At 36.1% G+C, this 24878-nt stretch overlaps 2 protein-coding genes across 2 annotated transcripts; both read right to left on the minus strand.

The window, feature by feature from the left end:
• Positions 1 to 7670: 7670 nt before the first annotated feature.
• On the minus strand, positions 7671 to 9034 carry LOC105964430 (uncharacterized). The gene is made up of 4 exons (XM_088817874.1): positions 8142 to 9034; positions 7922 to 8039; positions 7767 to 7818; positions 7671 to 7675 (listed from the first exon to the last, which is right to left on the minus strand). The coding sequence occupies exons 1-4, from the start codon at positions 9032 to 9034 to the stop codon at positions 7671 to 7673; spliced, it is 1068 nt and encodes a 355-aa protein (XP_088674000.1).
• Positions 9035 to 9224: 190 nt separating this feature from the next.
• LOC148770502 (uncharacterized) lies at positions 9225 to 10515 on the minus strand. Its single transcript, XM_088817875.1, has 2 exons — positions 9717 to 10515; positions 9225 to 9532 (listed from the first exon to the last, which is right to left on the minus strand). The coding sequence occupies exons 1-2, from the start codon at positions 10513 to 10515 to the stop codon at positions 9225 to 9227; spliced, it is 1107 nt and encodes a 368-aa protein (XP_088674001.1).
• Positions 10516 to 24878: the final 14363 nt, after the last annotated feature.

Raw genomic sequence — 24878 nt, forward strand, 5'->3', positions numbered from 1 at the left:
TTTCTGCCGGTTTCTAACGTTAACTTTTTTGAATTTTTTTAACATCTTCTTGCTCTGTTTAAACAACAATATTGTTGTGTTTGACAGTTATATTAATTGTATTACTTTTAAATACAGTAATATTAACTATAGTACAGTTTAATATAATAATATTGCTATATTAATCTCTAGCACAGTAATACTAACACGACAAAAGTCATTATTATTGTGTAATAAATAATATTATAATTTGTTGACCGTCCAACAAAGGTAAACATAATAAAAAGTCAAAAGAATTAATATTGATGTGATTCACAGTAATATTACTGTCATCCACAGTAATATTACTATCATCCACAATAATATTACTGTAACAAACAGTAATATTACCGTTAACCACAGTAATATTATTGTGTTTATATTGCGTTTACTGTAATATTATAATAGTAAACAATAATATTCTTACATTACTCCGTCAACAACTCAAACAAAACAAAATATGCAAAAAAATAATATTGATGTGATTGACAGTAATATGATTGTGTTTACAGTTATTTTACCGTCAACCAGAGTAATATAATTACATTTACTTGTCAACAAATCAAACAAAACAAAAAAAAAACCAAAAAAATAATAATATTATCGCTCACTGTAATTGTACTGTCAACGACAGTACAATACATTATAATTACTGTTAATGACAGTACAATTACGGTGAACGTTTAGCGGCGGACGTAAAAAAAAACACTAAAAAAAGTCAACGCCGGAGACCGGCGGCAGAAAAAGCTGACAAAAGCAAAATCGAAAAAGTCAATGTCGAAGACACGCGTTGACCGAAATCGGCGGCAAAAAAATAATTTCAGATTCTCTTTTTGTTTTTGTAAAAGTCAAATTAAATTGGATTTTTGTTGTCAAAATTGATTAAATTGGGGTTACAATTAAGAATTTGGTGTAAAGGGTTGGGGTAATTTTGTCATATATATTAATTTTTATTTATTTATAATACATATTAAAGAATGAGCTTATTAGCGAAAGAGATATAACCCCTGAACTTAGAATAATAAAAATACTTGGTCATAGACTTATTCACAAAAAAAAACCCTTATTTATAAAGAGTTTTCTTTGCCAATGAACTTTATAGTTGAACTACATCTTAAACTTCATCACCTCTATTAGTTTTTATGTTGCTCTTAATTATCTGTTCATCGATCAATATCTTTTATCATCTAACAGTTCATCCAAATTCTTTGAAGCCATGCTATTAATTGATCGAATTTTAGAGTGACGAACTCAATTTGCAATTGCATTTGCATGAGCATCTATAATTCAAGCTGAAAATGCATTTAAAATATTTATCTTATCTTAAATTTCTTCCGTGTTTCATAATCTTCAAAATAAATTAATAGATTATTGAGTAAAATACTAACACGCAAGTACACGTGTCGCAAACAAGGAAAAGTAGATTTGAGAGAGTCTAATTTCGATCCCACATGGAATACTTGAATCATCTAATCCTAAGTACTGAATTCTACCAACTATATTCCCATTCAAATACAAAAGTTGTCGGTATTATTATCAAGCTAATACGCAAAAATATACGAGATAAAATATCAATAAAAAGGCAAACCAGGATTCTATCTCCCCCGTGCAAGAATTGCTCACCCAAAAATCGCTTAATTATGTAATATATCATTCTTGCTTATTAACTTGAGACCCTTATATTTACCATGACTCGCTTTCATGTGTATTATAATTTTATTATTCAAAAACAAATTACTATATGCATATGCAATCCAATTATGAATAAAGTGTTAAAGCATAAGTCTCAATAATGGTTACCTAAGGTGAATATCGGTATGTCTACGATACCACATGCAATTAACACACTAACCCGGTGTAAACTACTCGAATATTCTTCTACTTAACGTCTAATTATGAAAATGTGTCGAGTCAATTCCAATAACAAATAAAACACATAAATTGATTAGGTCCATGCACTAACAATCATAACAAGTAGAAGAAACAATCATAAAAATCATAATTGCATAATCTCATGAAAACGGGTTCAAAATCACTTCATAGGTTTCCAATAAAATCCTAAATTAATAAATTAGCTACTCATGTTCTCTTCTAAAAACATCATAAAATATTTAAGAACATAGATTTAAAGAAGAGAAGAAGAATAAAAATTATGCTGGAGATTGGTCAGATCTCCGCCTTGTTCGTAGTCGTATTCTTGTTCTTTCGTGCAAAATTTCGTCCTTAATGGGGTAGAGAATTGTTACTTTTATAGGATTTTCTTGATAAGGAAGTAGTAGAAACTTAATATGACTCTATTTTCACATTTTTCTCCAGCAGGACTTGTTAACCGATTTTGACCACGTTATACTTCGAATTTTGTAAAACTCTATGAGATAAGAGTTGTAGCCATTTGAGCTACGTAGCACACATAACTTCAAATTCTTAACGTTACTGCGTTTTAGACACGTTTTGTGTCGGACACTCGAGGACAGTTGCCGAATATCTTATGGGTCATTTTGCAATTTCTCAAAAGTGAGAAATATGTTTGAATAGCAAATTTTTAAATGTTGTTATTGCTTCTCTAATTATTTACACGATTTAGTGATCAATTGCAAATTGATAGTTGATAGTAAGATTTATTCTGAATATGTTTGTATCAAAATATATGTATAAAAAAATTATATATAAATTAAAACTTATATAAATTTTAGTTGCATATTTATACCCCTTTAGTCTTAGTATTTACACGTTTCCCCCAAGCTCTCATATCCTTATTTCTGGGATATGTTGTTGCCGTGTGCATTCTTTGTTTCTCCGTATTATCGTTTCCGTGTACGTGCTACATAGCCTTTAAGTTATCATTCCAGTGCCGCTAAAATTTGGTTATTTGGAGCCACAATGAGAGATGATAGAAATCATAAACAATGTCAAAGTTGTTGCGGGATTCCTTTTTTCAAATTTAATTTTATTTCCTTATTTGCAACATTTTCTTTTTTTTTTCGATCATTTTTTACTCATGGACACCAAAAACTCGTCATTCACCTATAAACCACAAAATAAACCAATCAACGCACATATACATGATAAATCGAACAGAAAATCCTTGTAAAAGTAACGGTATTGAGTAATTTCTACACTCAACATAGATCGATGACAAAAAATCAACAATATATTCATTAAAAATATAAACAGTAGTTTTCATATGTTAATACTTTATTGATTAATACGTAAATAAAAATAATTAACTTACCAATGATTTTATATTTCACTAAATTAATAAAATTTGGTTGGTGCGAAGTATATTATTTTATAGAAGTGTAACTCTATAATAATTAAACAAATTGGTTGAAGTCATTGAGTCGATCCTCAATTCTGTGTTTCCTAGATACTTACTTTTTTTTTTTCACCTTTTGTTTTCCCTTTTCCTGGTTTTTGGGATGATGGAAGTCATCAGTTGCCCGGATGCACTGGAACCGAATTGTCATCCATGTAATTAAAAAGTTGATAAGGTATCTGATAAATGTAGTTTCAGTTTTAAATATACTGTTTCGACTTCAAATATGATTTTAATTATTTTTTAGTCTGAATTTGGAAAAACTCAGAATATGGAATTTATAGTTCTTTGAGTTAAGTTTCGAATCCAACTTGAATCACCAAGAATGGATGTCGGAGGAGAAAAATATGCATGATGCAATGAACATTTCTAACAACTTTGATGTTTTGAGTTATATAAAATTCAAACCGTAACTCATTCATGCATAATTTTGTCATCCGAGATCCAATCTAGATGGATTAAGTTGGATCAGAAAGCTATTTCAAATGACTACAATTTTCGTGCTTTGCATTTTGTTAAAATCAAAATAAAAAATTGTCAAAATTATATTCGAAATCAAAACGGTATTAGCAAAATTGAAATGACATTTAACATCTCAGTATTTGAATCCCATTTAAATATCTCTTGATTTAGAATAGTTAAATATAATAATTAATTTTTACATTTTCTTAATCTAATATATTGTACAATCAGGGTTTTCTCAAGGTGCGACGGCCGAAATAAATAATTTCATAGCGTGAAATAAAAATCGAGGGGATCCAGGGACAATACCCCCGATTTATTTTAAGTGATATTTAAATTAAATAGTACAATATTATAATAAATATTTATAGACCGCCATTGAAAGAACATAAATAAATAAAAAAATTAATAATATGTTCAAAATATGATCATGAACTCTTTATAATTACACTTCTTAATTATAATTAGTGATTACTCAATATAGGTAGGTAAAACGAATGTTCAAGATTGCCGAATAAAATAAAAATCTTGGAACAGTAGATATAAATTAGATAGATTTAGAAACTTAAATAAAATAAAGAATAAGATTGTAAAAGAAAATTCTGATATATAGGATTAATTTTGGCAAAAAGTTAAATTCAAAAGTATAGTATTGTATTCTTTAGAAGGGCCAACATTAATATATTTTTTTGCTCCTTCGCTCATAGTGTAATTAGACCTACCCATTAGCTGTTAATTAAAACACATCAAACAACACTTGCACTTATAGCTAGTCCAACATGTAAACATGTTGATAGCTTGTAAACATATTGATATTGGGCATATCTTATCATAGACCAAATATGTTTTAAAATGATTATAACGCAATCACCAGCGAAGCTAGGATTTTATGTCCAATGAGCCAATTCCACTAAGTGTCGCGTCGTTCCAACAACTGGCTGGGAGCAACGATTGCGTACAGTAACTGAGAGTCCTATTACACTTATGTATCAGACTCGATCCTGTATTACTATACACGAAAACTTGTATATAAAACATTAAGGATTTGAGAAATATTGGGTGGACCACGGCTCCGTTGGCCTATGCTGGCTTCGCCGCTATAGCCGACGATATTTTCCATTTTTTATAATGCTAAAGTACACTACTTTACTTTTACCAACATTTGCTCCTTTTTCTCATTCCATATTGGCCTTAACAATAAATTAACAAAGCCATCTCTCATCACTACCATCTTCTTTCTTGCTTTTTGGCCCCTAAATATACATCACTTGGTTCAAATAAAAGACCTGGTGATATCATTGTGGGACCTCAATCATTTTCTTTGGGTTTGCATAAAATGATAAATATTACTAATTTATTTCCATCCACCAAAAATCCATTGGATATATCATGGTGCATCAAACATATAGCTGAAAGAGACATGAAATTGCCAAAAACAATACTATTTTCAAATAGTGCAATATGTTTTACTCCATGACAAAAAAAAAAAAAAAATTAAATAAATAAATAAATAAAAAGAAAATCAACGTATCATGTAACGTGTGATACGAGCCATTAATTGAATAAAAATTGATTTGTGTCCACCTAATTTTTCCTTCTTTTTATGTGAGTTGTTTGGAGTAACGAGTCAGATCCCAATAAAGAAGAATATGGGGTTTAGTTTGTTTCATACATAATTTAACAAATTAAATTCATCAAATTAAAAAATAAATAAATTAAAAGAAAGTTGTCACATAAGGAACTAACTTAGAAACGTCACATATGTATGTATATGTGTATATATATATAAATTGGTGGGTGATTGAGGCAGACAAGGACTTGCTCTCATCCAATGTGCATTGGCTGTGCTCGCAAACATATATCTGATCCGTCGTCAATCAGTTAGGTCATTTTATTCACAGCCAATAAATAAGTAAAGTAACAGTCAATCAATTATGAGGTGAAATAAACCAAATAGGTCATCGACATCTAGATGATACACCGAGTCATATACATTGGATAATTTTTACGGTAAATTACAACCACCTCCTGAGGTATGGTCAAAATACGAAAAAAAAATCTTTTGTTTGGATAATTATATCTACCCCTCTCAACTATGAATCTTCTTACACCTCCATCCTTATGGTATCAAATTCAGCATAATCATCTAGATTCCGTGGAATGTGATCTAGTTTGTACTCGTTTTGTGTACGAATACAGTTTGTGATGCACCACAATCTGATCTATACAAGGCAAAAAACACTTCTTATGACCATCTTGCTTCAAAATGTGGAGTTCGAATAGGATAAAAAGGGTAAAAAAGTGATAATATTCCATATTTAGAAGATTTTACTAAATTTGAAACCGCAAGGGTGAACGTGTAAGATGATTTATAATTGACGGGGTGGTTGTAATTACTCAAACAAGAGGGGGTTTTCGTAATTTGACCATACCTCAGGAGTGGTTGTAATTTACCCTAATTTTTAATTATTGATTTGGTTAAATAACCACTCATTAAACACACATACACATGAGTGTATGTGATTATGTACATATCAACAGTTATTAATCACCTAATGTATTTCATCGAGTGTGACATGAAATAAATCAAATAAGTGTAATACATACTTGTTGGTTAAACTCTCTAATTAAACTTTTGTTTCCTAAATTATCATTCTAAAATTTCCTTCATTGCCACTTGGAAGTTGGAATGCATAGTTTTTTTAATAAGTATTCATTTGCTAAACTTAATCTCTATTCATTGATCTAATCTCTCATTTAACCCTATTTGAAATGTCACATTGTTCTTTAAAAAAAAAAAAACATCATATTTGTTTGCTAATTAAGCTCTCTCACTAGGACCTATTTATAGCTAAATTATCCTTTCATACAACTTGAATTAAATATTTATTTGTTATTATTATTTATTTATTTTTAATTATTTCATTCATTCATTCATTCTTCTTCTTCTTCTTCGTCTTTTTTTTTTTTTTTAATTTGTTTTTAAATTCAAATCAGGTTACACATTGGGAAAGTAGGAGGATGACATGATTTAAACTGTAGACTTTCTACCATAATAGTAACGTCTAGGTACCAAATCTCCTAATTAGGGTTTGGGCGTAAATAGGTTCTTGTTTGTTAAAATCTCTGTACCTAAACTCTCCTTTAGCACTACTTGGAATGTATAGTTATTTGCTAAGCTCTCTACTGATCTTTCGTTTAATTTGCTAAACTTCTTAACTAAACTTTCCCTATCTAAACTCTAATTTAACACTCTGAGTGCCATATTTGTTGCTAAGTTCTGTAACTAAGCTTTCTATATCAAAGCTTATCTGCTGAGCTCTCTAACTTATAAGCTCTACGAATATATCTCTACTCCGTCATTCAATTACAGTACTTGGATGGCATATTTATACTATGCTCTAACTAAAATTTTCATCTTAGTTCTCCTATTGAAATGTATATTTGCTTGTCAAGTTTACTATCCAAACTCTTATTTGCTAAATTCTCTCTATTTAAACATTCTTTCAACATTACATGAAATATTCATTGATTCGATATCCTTCTAATTAGTATCTCTATCTTAATCCTCTTTATCTAAACTAGTATCTCACCCGTGCGATGCACGGGGATCACCTTCAAGAATAAAATTGATATTCAACAATTTAGGGTCAGAAAAAATTAGTATTCTAACTTAAATATAAAACTAATATAAGTTAAGATATTGGATGAATAAAAAAATCGGTCCCAAAGCAAGTTGAAATTTTATAAAAAGAATGAATAACATATTCCGTTCGACATGTCTTGCAGCTAAAATTCTAGAACTAACTAAAACTAATGGAATCAAATCCACTGCACTATCTCAAAGATCCACAGATCAAACAGTACATAGCAGTTAACCTGCAAAGTTTTCGTATTTTGCAAGAATACAGTGCATTACTGAAACAACAATCAGTGCGTAATTAAACAATATTTCGATTATAGTACTTACCAAAAACGACTATACCGGATATGCTAGACAAAAAAATCACTTGCAAACATACCTAAAGATAGAGAGCACATACATACATTAATAAGACAAAATATGATAATAAGTTGAATAATGGATGGCATGCATGATATATACCTTCATATACGTTGAAATACTTCTTTGTACACCACGTTGCTAGTAGAACTCGATGATTCACTGAATTCAGACTTGATTAGGATCTTTATGCCAGATCTACTCTTCACTCTCGATAGTGCAACGTACAACTGACCGTGGCTGAATACAGGTTTGGGTAGATACAAACCGACGTGTGAAAGTGTTTGACCCTGACTTTTGTTGATGGTCATTGCAAAGCAAACCATCAACGGAAACTGTCACCTCTGGAACTTAATGGGCAAAGTAGAGTTCGATGGGACCAACGTCATCCGAGGAATGAAAACAACATCACCGATATTTTTACCGGATAGAACCTTGCAACTAAGAACATTAACTCCCATCCTAACAACTTGAAGTCTGGTTCCATTGCAAAGGCCTCTCGCCTGGTCGATGTTTCGTATAAGCATAACAGGAACATTTTCCTTCAATTTCAGCCTATGTGAAGGGAGACCGGAGCAAGACACGGTGTTGAGAAATTCGGTCGAATATATTTCAGCATTTTCTTCCGAACTCAACTCATCCTTGCACATACTATCCGCGCTAAGGTACAACTTCTCTTCGTCGGGTAGTAGAGAACACAAGTAGTCGTTGACAGACTCCACACAGTCATTAGTCGGTGCAAGCACTGCCCTCCCTTGGAAATAATCTGGATTTGATATGTTACTCAACAAATCCGGATACACAAACTGCAATAGCTCCAATAATGGATCTTCACAATCGGGAATTAGCATGTCCTCAGGAATCTCAACGGACGCTTCACCATCGTTATGCTCTCCCGCCTCCCCATTACCGATACTCAGTATCCAATCAGCAAACTCCTTTATTTCTTCAACTTCAGATGGATTAGAGCTTGATTGAAGCCTCATATTCGTATGCAACTTAAGAACCGTACAGTCTTTCCAAAGCTGAGATGAGTTGATCGTAGCGTGAACAATGTCTTGCCTTGATGCCTTCAACACAACAGGTAAAAATTTTCTGAAGTCTCCGCCAAGAACAACCACCTTGCCGCCGAACGGTTTGGGAACATGCGTGATAGTTCGCATCGTCTTGTCTAGCGCTTCGAAACAGTATCTATGCATCATCGGGGCCTCGTCCCATATGATAAGTCTCGACATTTTGCCTGCGGACTCTGTTGTGTAATGTTGCAGGTGGAACCATCGTGCACAATGATGGCAGTCCAAATCTGGAGTGAGCGGTTCGGCCACCGGGAAGCAGCAAAGATGCTATGCCACTCGAAGCAACATTAAGAACTATTTCTCCCTTGGAACGAATTGCAGCGGACAACGTTCTCCATATGAATGTCTTTCATGTTCCTCCGTGACCGTAGAGAAAGTACATCCCGCCGCTATTTTTCGATACAGCATCCATGATGGTATCGTAAACCTTTCTCTGCTCGTCTGTGATAGAAGATAGATATTGTTTCATTTCTTCAGCCATCGCAAAGACGTCGTAGTCCAACTCATCGAGCACTAATCGATTCTCTGTGTCATTCGACGAATGTAGTGGCATTGGCATAGAGTCAAAATTCCGCAAGCTCTTGCCGTTGCTTTGTAGGATTTTCTCGATTTCAATCAACGCATAGTTCTTCAAACTATCATCTGATAGAGTCAAACCTGCAAAATGTATAGTTTGTAAGACAAATGTGTTCACAAAATGAAAAAATGAAACTTAAAAATTGTAAAACAACATAAAAATAATCGATACCTGGATTATTATGGCGCCTTTGGTGCTTGTATGTAATGTCATTGGACAAATTCGACCAACAACTCTCCCAAACATATTCCGGTCAGCTCAAACTGTTAGAAATCAGCATAACACCAAACAACAGTCTGAGAAAGTGGCCGTTTGCCCAACCGTACGCCTCTTTGATTGCACCAATGTACTCCTTGTCATCCTCAAGCAGCCCCAAAATATAGCATGCATCCTTAAACGTCGCGTAAACATTGCCACCAACCGTTCGTATGTCTTCGTAACTGGTGCACCCTCTCTGGATATTGAGAAGCAATCTCAGATAAAAGTCTTCTCCCTTTCCCGGGGGTACAGTGGTGACTCTTCCAATAGAAAACCCCTGCTTTCTCGGCACCCATACGCGAGAATCCTCCTTGTACATATAATGCTGGGGAAACTCTCCATACCGTAATTCCCTAGCTGGTGGGTACTTCTTGTTCGCCTCGAACCACGCCAAAAACATGGTTTGCTTTGCTGTTGGTCTTTCCAGGACACTCTTTAAAGGTTGGTTCTCATTAAATATCAGCGGTTGATTGTCGGGGAGATGGAAGCTCAATCTAATGACAGGGGGATCCCTGTAGTATATATCGAATGGAAAAATCCTCCACATCGCCTCGCACGCAGATAAATATCTACAATCATAGTACATCTTGATTTCATCACGTACAACAGAAGCGGCGTCCGTAGACGGAGGTTGAAAAAATGTTGCTGTGACACGATCGTGTCCTTTGTTGACGTACTTGAACAAATACTTTATTAACTTGCTCTGGTTGCACAACTCGATGTTGATGTGGGCTCGGTACTTACTCAATAATGTACGGTTGTAAGGAACCACAAAACCATTGTCAAGAATTGTGTTTTTCTTCATAACCGTTCTTCCATCGTCCCTTCTCCTATATACAGGGTAACTACATCATCGGCCTTAGTTCGTTGTGCAAACTTCTTTGGAAACCTTTTCGTGCAAACGCTATTCTTCATGCAAGGTGAATTCAAATTCGCATGACCGCACGGGCCGTGTATCATGTATTTCTCAACCAAGTCGTACATCTTTCGGTCAGTTGTTTTGTCTGGAATTTCTGCACAAATTATCCGATCGATGTCGGCAGCGCACTTCGGTTTGGCATCGTTATCCAACCACAACAATATATGTGCGTGAGGCAGACCACGTTTCTGAAATTCGATCGTACATACGTCTGCAAAAAGAAATGATGAAGTTAAATGATATGCAAGCAATAAACCATTATTGATATAATGAATATACCGCATATTGAATTTTTAACATTGATGCATTACTTACGCGCTCTAATTCGTCCGAAAATATGTCCCTTCTTGAAATCCGCCAGCAAACTGTCCAACTTCATTTTAAATACGCGACATAGAATATCAGGACGATCCTCTGGTCTGAGACTTGTGTCCTTCAGGAACCTTTGTATTTCAGGCCATTGTGGATTGCATGTAATAGTTATGAACAACGATGGAAAGCCAATCTTATTATAAATTTGCAGTGCATCGATAAAATTGTTGAACATGTACCGCGGTCCAGGAATGAATGAACCGGGAAGAACTATGCGCTTACCAGCTGATATGCCCTCAGTGTCCCCTCTCAAAATGCGTTCTTCAATGCCTTTGTACATGTCCACACGCAGCTGGTCCTGGTTGTATCTAATGAAATTCAACCTTTGTGACTCAATCATAGAATAAGAGTCCACCCCAAACTGTTGGAACAATTTTTTTGAATTCAAAAGTACTGAACTGTCGCTGCTTCTTTTTTGGATTCGGTAAGCAAAGTATTCTCGCATGGTTAATTTTTTTCGTTTTCCCTTGTTACCTCGAAAAGAGTCTCTCAACCCAATATCCTCTCTATAGCCGTCTTCCCCATAAGGAAATATGAGCGGATATTGGAACGGCAGGTACAGTGGGTGTAGCTCACTAATGCGTTGCAACTTCTTGGACTGAGTCTCCATCACAATGTCCCTAACCCCTTCTTGCGTATCAAAATCTCCAACTATCAACGCTGCAATTTCTCTTGCGTTAGGGAGATTATAAGTCCTGCCATCGGTGCTACGACTTTTGAACAACTTTAGCTTAACACCTTGCAGGCCTTCACTGGAAAATCGATCCCGGGAAGCTCTGTACGACTGAGCAAGTACGTTGTTCTCATCGATCATATCCTTCAAGTATGCAACAATTTGAGGATCAAGATTGTTCGAGTTATTCCCAGGCTTGCAATTTCAAATGATTAAACAATTTCACTCAAAATGCATTATATATATTGCGAACGTAAGCACAAAATGAAATGGATTTTACCTAACAGCGTCAATTCTCTTCTGAACTTCATTATCTGTATCGAAGATGTAAAGTTGTGCAAATTTTGGTCTTGCGCCTTCCTCCGGCAACATACTTCCCAACAGATGGTAATTCTGACCTTGAAGCAGAAATGTGTATGGTCCAGCACCAGTATTAATAGATGTTTGTACCTTTCCGCCAAGTGATGTAAACGCAAATATCATGTTGTAAGAACAGATATTGTCTTGGAAATGTTTGCTCTGCCTATCCGTACCGAAAAGCAAATTGGCTAGAGCAGGTGGGGGATTTTTCATATCAGGTAGTTGTACTTTATCTTTTTGACAACATAGAGAAAACTCTGGTCTCGATGTGTTCCTATGCTTATCAAGACGTTCAGCGTACCACATCATTGCACCACACGATTGACATTCGTATGACTGGTCTCCCAGATCGTCGTAATCTGTTATAGCGCAACGTCGAGTATAAGTAATTCATAGAGTTCGAAGGCAATATAATAATATAGTTTTAAAGAATATAAAACGTTAATACCATCATAATCAAATGAATCGTCACTATTGTCGTCGTTGGAAACATATTCAGAATCTTTAAATAAAAATCATTTTTTTTATCACTCAATGAAATCTCGTCTTTTGCATTTGAATGACCTATTTCGCCAACCGTGTGTGATTGTAAAAAATAATAGTTACCTCCACTGTCCGATGTAACATCTCTTACTGTTTGAGAATCCTCGTCCACAAATATAGCTGGTGTACTGTCCATACTTAATCTACGTGCAACCGACTGTATCATTTTTTGACTCCTTGCAACTCTCTTTCCAATCCTTAACATTAGAAATGATAATTTAATAAATATATGGAGAACATATAATTAGAAAATTTATAATATTCACCATATAAATTAATACGAATGTGCATAAAAAAATACAAACGTACCTTTTTGTGGATCCGTAAAATGAATCTAGATAGTTAACAGGAATCTCATAAGTGCCAGATTCAGGATTGTAAGAGTATCGGATTGTGTCTGTTTCAGGATTTAAAAAAAGCAAAACCATTTAATAACTATGGTCTGTAATTGTATGTATTATTGCAGTTAGAAATATTAATTAACAACTTCAGCTTCGTAGTGTAACGTGCTCCCACTGACAGCCAAATGGATATTTTGTGTAGCTAAATTTATACCATTCAACTTGTCGGCTGATGAAAAACTTGCAGCATTCTGTCTATACATAGGAAATTGGATTTTTCTCCGTCTACTCGATGGGGTTCGAACAACACCTAGTCCACTAAATGCCTCGTCAGTCAATTTTGTGTTTCCAATATTTAATCCATGCACGTCATTATTTTGTCGGTGTTCTACAGACTTTTGATGACCTGAATTACCTGTTTTGTTAATATGATGACACAATATATTAAAATATTAAATTTACTTTTATAAATAACTATTTTATATATGTTTGACTTTTCTTGATATTGTTGTATAATGTTTTTAATATAAAAGAACAAAAAATAATGATGTATGGAATCATGATTATAGTCTTATTATGGTAATAAAAATTTAATATTTAAGTTAATAAGAACGAATTATGTAGTGTGTGTGCATGCCACAATTAAAAGGTTATTGAATTCAATCTTACCATTACTTATGTCCCATGTAGCACAACTTGATGGAGTTTGAACTCCCCCATAAAATGCGTTTTCCTGCGATTTTCCGTGTTTTGCAATAATTCCCTTTCCTTTCTCAATTACTTGTTTTTCCCCTTTTGGATGACGAATATAATAAATAGTAGGGAATTAAAATAAATATATAAGAACATAATTGTCATCACATGAAATATATTAAAAGCAAACTGGTTTAAAATATTAAGTATAACCAATTGACTCACCAATTGATACATCACTTAGAATCCAACTCGATGGTGTCCGAACAACACGTCGTGTATTAAAAGCATCGTGTAACAATTTTCTTTTTTCAGTAGGAGTGTGTTGTCCATTTTCCTGATTATCTATAAAAATAAACATGTCACATGTTTAGTTCAATATAATTAAAAAATATGTAAACAATCTATATAATTAAAACGTGTCCATGTTGTTTATCAGAAGGTCGATTTCGATTTCAAAGATGATGTCAAATAAAATTATTATTCTATTCCTACGTTTTAACAATTAATTTTTGGTTTAAAACATCATGTAAATATACATGGCATGATTTATTTCTCATACGAATTCAATAACTAACCATTCGTTATGTCTGTAAGAACGCGACCCGATGGCATACGAACACTACTCATTCCATAAATTGAAGCTTCTTGAGATTTTATGGACTCGTCCATGATTTTTTTCCCTTTATGTTAGCAATCTGGTCTAAAGTGGGATAATAATATATAAAACATTATTTGACAATGCACAATAACAATAAGTGAATATACCAAACTATATTGGTAAGTATTCGTATAGTATACACACCATTGGTCACTTTGTCTGTATTCCGTTCTCCAGGGTGCTGATTCTCCTTCATGGAGTATTGATGAGCAGTCAACACATATGAATTGTTGAGAACTGTGCACCGATAAAAGTTGAAATTATATGAATAGTTATACAATAAAATTATTGGATATATAATAAATAGTACAATTCTTACTTTGTGATGTATTTTGTGATAACATATTATTATCAAAAGCAATTGGTCTCCTTATTATTGATGATCTCTTAGCATTAGCGCTACCTGAATGCAATTAATAAATATTATTACATACTTATTTGTAAAAGATTTGATTGTATAAAACTATTTATCATAGTCGATCAATAACAAATATATTAAAACGTACAATATATATTGTAAAATATGAAGAGATAAGTTACTTATTGTTAAAAGTTACCAGCAATGTAGATCTTTCTCTTAGGTTTTGGAACATTCTTGTCAACGGGTTGCAATGAACATTCTAAATACATACAAAAAAGAATAAAAAAGTATATTGAAATACAATATCATGTAACATGGTAAGAAATTGACAAAAACGAAAATGGTTTGAAAAGTTATTTGGACCTTTTCAATTACCTATACGAACATCAAACAAGTGAGATGTGTTCGGTGATGTCGGAGTTTTGTTGGTTGAATCCATAAGAGAATGTGTTGACAGAGAGGTACTGTTGAGAAGTACAAATTAAAGCACAATTTGCATTGTATAAAGTGAATATAGAATACTGTATATACATAAATAAATATAGAAAAGTAATTAAGTGGAGCAAAATGGAAATAACTTAGTTGTACCGTAAATTTATGAGCAGTCAATAATATAATTCTCACATACGGAGCTGATCCGACGAAAACCACATGAACAAAGAGTAAGGAAAAGATCAAGAACTCATATATGCCATTATATACAATAACAAAAAATGCAAGAAAGAAGGTTCAACAAAGTATTTAATACAAACCTTCTCAATGCAGATGAATTTCAGCAAATGTTGATGCAAATAATGAATGAGATCTCATGGGTGGGTATTTGAGATTATATAGATACGTGGATAGTCAAAATTTTGTGGGTTTGTTACAAGTAATTACACATTATATTTATAGTGAATCAAATCATTCACTTCCAAATTAATCGGATTTCATTGCTTAATTGAATAAAATCTGTAATTTCTTGAAATAACTTGATTGTAATCAAACAATTACCTTAATTCTTTGTTATATGATATGATTTCATTACCATATACAGATTAATAAAATCCGATGTTCATTATTTTTGTCATTAATGTATAGTTAGTATGTTGGTAATTATTGTCAATATAATAATGAACTAATATCCAAAACAAATAATAAAAAAATACAGTGAAAATAAAAAATACACGGACTACTTAAAATATAGTCAAGCTTAATCAATTTTGTGATATGGTGATTGCTATATCATAGATTATATCAAATATTTATTTGTACGTAGATATAAATCCAACAAAATTTCGAAAAATGTTTAATGATTAGATAATAAATCCAATATGTATTTATAAAAAAACGTATATCAATATATTAGGAGCAAGGAAAAAAGTTATTAATGAAACAATAATATCAACATGTCATTTAAAAGATTTGATTGCGATATTAATCTTTGAAACCGAATTGTTTAGTGTTACCGTAAATTAAGCAAAAATCATGCAATTTAGAAAATTTAAAAATGTGAATGGAAAATTGAAACGAATTTAATATATCAATTAAAAATATGTGGAATAGGAAATTAAAATTGCAATACTTGTGTACACACAATATTAGTCTATTTACATTAGTGGATTAAATGTGGAAATCCTATTATAAAAGGCAATTAAACTCAATTGAAATCTCTCCTAAAATCTTGATCCGATCAATGGATTTCCTTAAAAAACGTGTGATATGTATTTATATTCAAATTATCAAACTTGTGGAATATAATTATATAAGGTAAGTAAACTGAATTGAAAATAAAGAAATAAATGTGGGGTCAAAATTGGAGATGTGAAAACATCAATTGTGTACCTTGTCTTTATATATTATATAGATAAGGTCCTGTAAAACATTTCACCCAAAAATCTAGTCAGGGTTCTATCGGATATTGAAAAATCTCACCAAGAAAAACTCGCCGATTTTTTTTACCAAAGCTCTAGCAACGACGTAATGTAATTTAGTGTGCGCTTTGTTGAGGTGCAAACCAAGTGCCAGATCAATTTAATATGGCGAATGTCATTGGTTTATATAGTGGGGATATCTACTCTATTGTTACAATATCTTTTGTGGAAATTTAAGAGCAAAATCAATTGAACTTGGCCCAAAATTGGACAATATCCTATCATTGTGGAGTTCGTGGTATCCCGTGGGACCCCAATATTGATATCTGAGCCATGGTCCAAACTTACCATGTGGTAGAAATTGTCATAATCCTCGGTGCCGAACAAAGATAGAGAGCTCCCAGTGCGTAAATGGCAGGTGACTCGGTGTTTATATATATATATATATATATATATATATATATATATATATATATATATATATATATATATATATATATACAAAAATATAAAGAAAGAAGAGGTAACCTTCTTGCCAAGACTTCAATCCAGCTAAAATAAAAGATTTATTTCCTTTTTATCGTCTTGTTCACCGCACAATCATTAATTTACAGCAAACAATATTAAATGTTATCATCAAATTTATGTATCTCTTGCTCTTCCTTTTTATCTTTTATTTTTGTCTTTCTTATTCTTTAATTGTATGCAATTTTGTTGAGGTATCATTATGATATGCCTAATTGGGCCAACCCAATGGGCCTACAAATGCTCTAATAATTGGGCCCACTACACGAAAGCCCAAACACCTTCAAAATAAGGCTTGGGCCCAGCAAAGCAAACCCAACCCAATAAACGACCTATAAATAGAGGTTTTATTCATTTTATTAAGGTACGTCCTATTAACTGAGCAATACTACAATACGTATTCTCTGGACTATTTCTATGATCAGCACGTCTAACTTGAGCGTCAGAGAGGTTTTCGCCGGATCAACCCCCGGCCTAGCTTATGTGTTCTATGATCGAAGGTACCTCTGGATCATCAAGTTGTCAAGCTACTGATCTCCTTTGCTGTCCCAGTTCATTTTCTACATCACCCTAGGTGAGCTACATATTAGCATCATCATTTTGGCGCCTTCTGTGGGAACGATGCAAACCAGATCACGTAGCCAACAAGATCCTCCTGAGGCGTCTGCTCGGAGAAAAAATGACATAGCTAACGACCTCCTACCTCGTGGAGGCTCTGGCTTGCCACCTCCTCCACGTCCCATGGATCCGCCTCGCGAGGTTCAGCTGATCCCCCCTCGGGACCCACCACTCGCCGATCCACCACTCCCTGTTCCTCGAATGGTTCAAATAACCGAGGATGCGCTTCAACGCATGATAGCAGAAGCTTCAACTCGCGCTGCCACAGAGGCCGTGACCCAATATATCGCCACGATGGGAGCAAATGCTCCCAACGCGATATCAGCACCTGCTCCACATGTGGAGCCACCTATGGCACCACCGCCATCGACTCCCTGGGGGCTTACATCTGCCCCCAAAATATTTCGCTCGCTGAGGGTTATCGACTCCCTGGGGGTATACAGTGCGCCCAAAACATTTCGCTCGCCAAGGGTTATCGACTCCCTGGGGGCTTACATCTGCTCCCAAAATATTTCGCTCGCCAAGGGTTATCGACTCCCTGGGGGTATACAGTGCCCCCAAAACATTTCGCTCGCCAAGGGTTATCGACTCCCTGGGGGCTTACATCTGCCCCCAAAATATTTCGCTCGCCAAGGGTTACCGACTCCCTGGGGGCTTACATCTGCCCCCAAAATATTTCGTTCGCCAAGGGTCATCGACTCCCTGCGGGTTCACAGTGCCCCCAAAAGATTTCATTCGCCATGGGTCATCGACTCTCTGGGGGTCTACTTCCGCCCCCCTCGAACGGTTCAGATAACCGAAGAGGACCTTCAGCATATGATCGCCGAACCTTCAACAAGATCAACTTCTACTTGCTCCTCTAACGGTTCAGATAACCGATAAGGACCTTCAGCGTATAATCGCGGAAGCTTCAACTTGTGCTACCACTGAAGCAGTGGCACCATACATTGTCATAGCAGGAGCCAACGCTCCTCTTCGTGAGGCCCCACTTGGTCCTCAACATGATCAATTTCTACTTACTTCTCGAACGGTTCAGATAACCGAAGAAGACCTTCAGCGTATGATCACAAAAGATTCAACTCGTGCTGCCACTGAATCAGTGGCACCATACATCGCCAAGGTTGGACATCTCACTCCAGTGGTTCGTGATCGCCTCATCCTAAATGGGGGGCTATCCCATCCTAAAGTTGGGCATCTCATCTCAAGGGTGGTACATCCGCCTACCTTTCAACCCCAAGGGGTTTCACATACCATCAAGTGTTTCACGTCCCTACTTCAAAAATAGAAAAAAAGGGTCTAACACGCACGCGCGAACCAATGGCAGAACCGTGCGCATCCACCTCAGACCATAGGTCTCGAGCGCCTCATCCTACAATGGGCAGTTATCCCCATCCTAAGGTTGGGCATCACCCTTACCTTTCAACCCTAAGTGGGTTCACATCACATCTCAAGAGACGAGTATAATCTCCCTACTCAAAAAAATAGAACATCCCCAAGGGGGTGCACATCCCATCTCAAGGAACAAGGATAATCTCCCAACTCAAAAAATAGAGCATCCCCAAGGGGGTGAATATCAACCAAATAAAAAAAAAGGAGGGGGGGGGGGGGGGAGTAAAATCGCGCACGCGAGACCCTAGAAGAAGATGAAAAAATAAAAAAAATAAAAAAAAGGGAAAAAGGAGCAGCCGAGCCGAACCAAGCCGCGCGCGCAGCTCCACTTAAAAAAAAAAAAAAATGAATGGTGGAGCGCGTGCACTGCACGCACGCGTGACATAACACGCGCGCAATTTGACCAAGAAAAAATGAAAAAAAAAAAAGAAAACATTATTAAAACAAAAGGAGCAGCAGCACGTGACTGATTGCCACCATCACATCACCCCTCCTTTTTGTCATTATGCGGCAGCATATGTCACACCGCGCACGCCCCCCTATACCTCATAAAATCGCGCGCGCGAGCCTTTTCACACGACATTAATTCGCGCGCCCCTCTTCTTCAGTCACGTAAATGCACGCAAATTTGACTACTCTCCATCAAATTGTGCGTAGATTCCACCACCCTTCATCAAATCGCGCAAGGATTTCAACGCGTTCCATCAAATTGCGCGAGCTCTTCAGCGCGCCTCACCAAATCGCGAACGCTCTCACACGGATAAAAAAAAATTATTATTTCTCCACACCACGCCAACAATTAATGGTACACCACAACACCGATCTACTCTCGACACGATCCGGTACCCCTTTCAACTTGGCTCCCACATCGTCTCGAGAGTGGGGGGCTTGCGAGACAACTTCCACGAGGAGCCAACTCGATCAGTACTACCAGCCGCAGCGAGACAACTCCCACGAGGAGCCAACTCCCTCAGGTCTCAACGCCACAGCGAGACAACTCCCACGAGGAGACCACTCGCTCCGTCCCACAACCCGCAGCAAGCCAACTCCCACGAGGAGCCAACTCGCTTGGTACTACAACCCGCAGTGAGGCAACTCCCACGAGGAGCCAACTCCCTCGGGTCTACAAAACCACAGCGAGATAACTCCCACGAGGAGACCACTCGCTCTGTCCTACAACCCGTTGCGAGACAATTCCCACGAGGAGCCAACTCGCTCGGTACCACAACCCGCAACGAGACAACTCCCACGATGAGCCAACTCGCTCCATACCACAACCCGCAGCGAGGCAACTCCCACGAGAAGACAACTCGATCGGCACTACGAGCCTAGTGCAAGGCAACTCCCATGAGGAACTACCTCGCTCGGTAATAAGACTCGATGCGAGATAACTCCAACAAGGAGACAACTCTCACAGAGCGACCTGAATCCGCATGCTCCCCAGTCGCGCGTCCAATGCTCCTACAACTTCGCTGCGAGACAACTCCCATGAGGAGACAACTCGCCCGAAATTCACTATATAATCGCAAGCTCAAGTTAGCACGATTATAACCCTAGAAACACTTAAAGATATTATGAGAATCTATATAGTCTGGCCAGCTTGATTACTCAAATTTATCTACTTGTTTTCGATGGGTCCTTCATTAAAACGTGGCCACGGTCCAAACATACTTACGACCCACGAGGTCTAACAAGGGGCACAATCCCCATTAAAAAAAATATTGATCGAGAGCCTGATCCCCTCTTCAAGTACATCACGCACAAGGCTATATGTAAACACATACAAGCAACGCGTCCAAACATTGACAATGTCGATAAATAACAACTCCCACGAGGAGAATACTAGCTCCGTGCTACTTTATTATCGCGAGACAACTCTCACGAGGAGATAACTCGATCAATTCTATTACCCCAGAGACAACTCCCACGAGGAGATTAATTGATCCGTGCTACTACATTATCGTGAAACAACTCCCCCGAGGACATAACTCGATCAACACTACTACCCCGCGACGAGACAACTCCCACGAGGAGATAATTCGCGACTACATCGTCGCGGGACAAAACCGACGACTCAATTAACTTATATCGCGACAACTTGGTTGCACTACGCGCCAACGCGCCTTCACGCCCCTCCGACACACGCTCCAACGCATTTTCGCACACCATCAGGCCATATGCCAAAGAGCGACCACTACAATTTTTACTCTCGACACGATCTGAAATCCATTCCGACATGGCCCCCACATCAACTCGAGAGTGGGGGGCTTAATGATATGCCTAATTGGGCCAACCCAATGGGCCTACAAATGCTCTAATAATTGGGCCCACTACACGAAAGCCCAAACACCTTCAAAATAAGGCTTGGGCCCAGCAAAGCAAACCCAACCCAATAAACGACCTATAAATAGAGGTTTTACTCATTTTATTAAGGTACGTCCTATTAACTGAGCAATACTACAATACGTATTCTCTGGACTATTTCTATAATCAGCACGTCTGACTTGAGCGTCGGAGGGGTTTTCGCCGGATCAACCCCCGGCCTAGTTTATGTGTTCTATGATCGCAGGTACCTCAGGATCATCAAGTTGTCAAGCTACTGATCTTCTTTGCTCTCCCAGTTCATTTTCTACATCACCCTAGGTGAGCTACATATTAGCATCATCACATTACGAATTACACAGTTTTATTGTTTAAAATTTATTTAGGATTTTTTTGTTGCTTGAAATTTATTTGGTTCTTTGAAATTTAATAGGTTCAGTTCTATTGTCTACACATCAATCCAAACAATTGAAAAATAATATGATTCAAGTTTTTTTTAAAGTGATCGAAAAGAATCATCAACATCTAATCTAATATTGATATTTTTCTCTAGTTGATGAACAAGAACTTGGTGAACCGGATATCACAGGTGTTGAAGTTATTCATGATAAGAAATTCAATTGCCAATTCTTTGGAATGTGATCCGGAAAAGTAATCAAAAATTTGGACTTATCTCGTCAATCAACGAGATGAAATTCGGCGTGCTTGTATCAAATTAGAACCATGTTAATTTTATTTACCTTAATATCCATACTCTAATCATGAGAAGTATCTTCGACGATTCAAATATTCTAAATTTTTCCAATTTCCTCTTGGTTAGAGTTTTTGTCGTCTAAAGATGTTGTTTATTGTTTGTCGTGCTTATTTTTGCTAGTTATCTAAAAACAACAATTGGAGCAAATGTCTTCATGATGGAAGAAATTCGAAACTGAAAGAAAGTAATTGATGAAAAGACATGTGTTGTTTTACGTCATATTGTATATCATAGTTCCTTGCATTTTACATCTTTCAAATCATGTGAGGATCTTATGAATCAATCTCGCCATATGGACAAAGTCATGCAAAAACAATCAGCGAAACAAATATTAAATAACTGTTTGAGGTTTAAAATCTTAATTGACTGTGTCTGTTGTCTTGCATATCAATCATGTTCTTTATGAGGTCATAACAGAGGGCCAACATCGAAAAAATCGAGTAATTTTCATTATATGGCGAACGATTTGGCATGTGTTATAATGATCAATTTATAGTTGCACACATTTTGGATAAATTTACTCTTGTGTTAAGTACATATCTCCGACAATTCAGAAAGGGATATTGCATATTATTGGTTCAAATGTGAAAAATCAAATTTGAGAGAATATTGGTGACTCTAAATTTTGTATGCTTATTGATGAGGGGTGAGAGTAGTCGAAAGGAGAACAAATGGTTAGTTGTTGGCTTTTTTTTTTCTTTAAATATTTGGTTTTAAAATAGGTCTTATTCAAGATCATTTCTTTGATATCGTAAACATCAAAGACACAACTTCATTGACTCTTAAGCGCTTTCAACGATTTTTTCTTGTCATGCTTCAGCTATTGTCATTCTTCGTGATCAACGTTATCATGTGACAATATGTGCGGTGAACATAATGGATGACAAACATTATTTTTTAAAGATTGTCCGTGTATATATATATATATATATATATATATATATATATATATATATATATATATATATATATATATATATATATATATATATATATATATATATATATATATACTATGGCATGTTCGAAGCTGTCTAAAGTTGTTAATTGACGAATTGAGCAGCTTATGGCATTTTTTCAATAGAGTTTTTAGGGCAGTTCTAGATAACACGCACTGTATGTCTGTCGATTGAAGAAGGAGGGTTGGGAATTCGTAGTCTGCAACAAGTGCAATGCACTCTCCACGACAAGCTTATGTGGATGGTTTTGCAACGAAATTCTTTTTCGACGAAATATAGTACTTGAACATATTTCTGTGAGTGAAGTCTTATCAATAAACAACATAGTACGGCGATTTGGAGATCCATACAACATTATGTCCCGCTTCTATGAAGCTGTGCTAGGTGGCTATTGGGCAAAGAAGATGTTAGTTTTTTAGAGAAACCATGGCTTAGTGAATCATTACACGGACCGTTTCGGAGGGATCTAACCTTGAGTTTTAAAGAGGGCTTGCACTATATTGATAATCATATTTTGTATATCCGATTGGATCTTCATGTAGAAATGAATCGAATTACTTTATGCGAAAATAAACCCGATAGTGTTATATTCACTTTATCAGAGTCGGGGATTTTCTCTACTAAAGAGTATTGTGATACTGAGGGTGCGGGAAAAGAGGGTTCCCAAATGATGGTCGGCTCGTATCTAGTATAACTATATTCCGATCAAGACAAGTGCATGTATGTGGCGTCTGATTCACCATGCAATTCCAATTGATGAACGAATTCGAACAAAAGGAATGCGGATGGCGTCTCGTTGTTGTTGCTGCATGTTTCCATGTGATGAATTCCTTCATCACCTTTTCCTCGATTCAGATTGTGCAAGAGTGGTCTGGCATATTTTTTGTGATCGATTTAGTTTGCTGCGTCCGAAGTGCTCTATAATTTGCACAATTATGCTTTGGGTTCCAAACATGAAAAGTTAATCTTTGTATTGGAAAGCAAGGTGTCGGGATGTTTTTGAGGAGGCTCTAATGAGGAGGGACGACATTATTCACTCCATTCGTTACCACCTCCACACGATATCTTTATCCTTCAAGTCTAGAGGAATTGCTCTAACCATCATATACATACTTTGGAAAGCTTAGGTTTAGCGGTGCAAAAGGAAGAAAGAAGTAACGGTTGTTGGTATAACTGTGATCGTCCTTTGGCTGGTAATTTTAAAATTAATGGTGATGGATCTTTGCAGAATGGGATTTGTATTGGATGCGGGTTTTTCGAAATGAGCAAAGGTGGCTTTATAGCAGGTTTCTCAAACTATTATGGCGAGGGATTCAATAACCGAGCGGAACTCTTGGCCTTGATTGATGGTCTTCATACGTGTTTAGCGCTTAACCGAGCGGAACTCGTGGCCTCGATTCCGACGTTCGAACACTCCATTCTATTGAGGAGTTCCAGGAGGAGTCCATTGAGAGAGAGAATCTTATTCTCCTTTAGACAGTCAATAAGCTCGGCGCTTAAGTATTCGCCATCACGATCGAATCGCAGCTTCTTAATACGGCGACAAGTTAGTTTTCTACTCGGTGTCTAAATCTTTGAACCGTTCAAAAATTTCAGACTTGTACTTCATTAAGTACACGAAACCATACCTAGAAAAATCATCGGTAAAGGTAACGAAGTAGTTGAAACCACCCCTTGCACTAACGCTTAGTGGGCCATACATCTCTGTATGGATCAAATCCAAGAGACCTTTAGCACGTTCCATTTGCCCTTTGAATGGCGACTTGGTCATTTTTCCTTTAAGACAAGATTCACAAGTTTGAAGTGAGTTCACATCATCCAAGGT

This window comes from Erythranthe guttata, chromosome 5 (assembly GCF_056151865.1).
Source record: "Erythranthe guttata isolate IM_541 chromosome 5, IM_541, whole genome shotgun sequence".
In the NCBI taxonomy this organism is placed as follows: domain Eukaryota; kingdom Viridiplantae; phylum Streptophyta; class Magnoliopsida; order Lamiales; family Phrymaceae; genus Erythranthe; species Erythranthe guttata.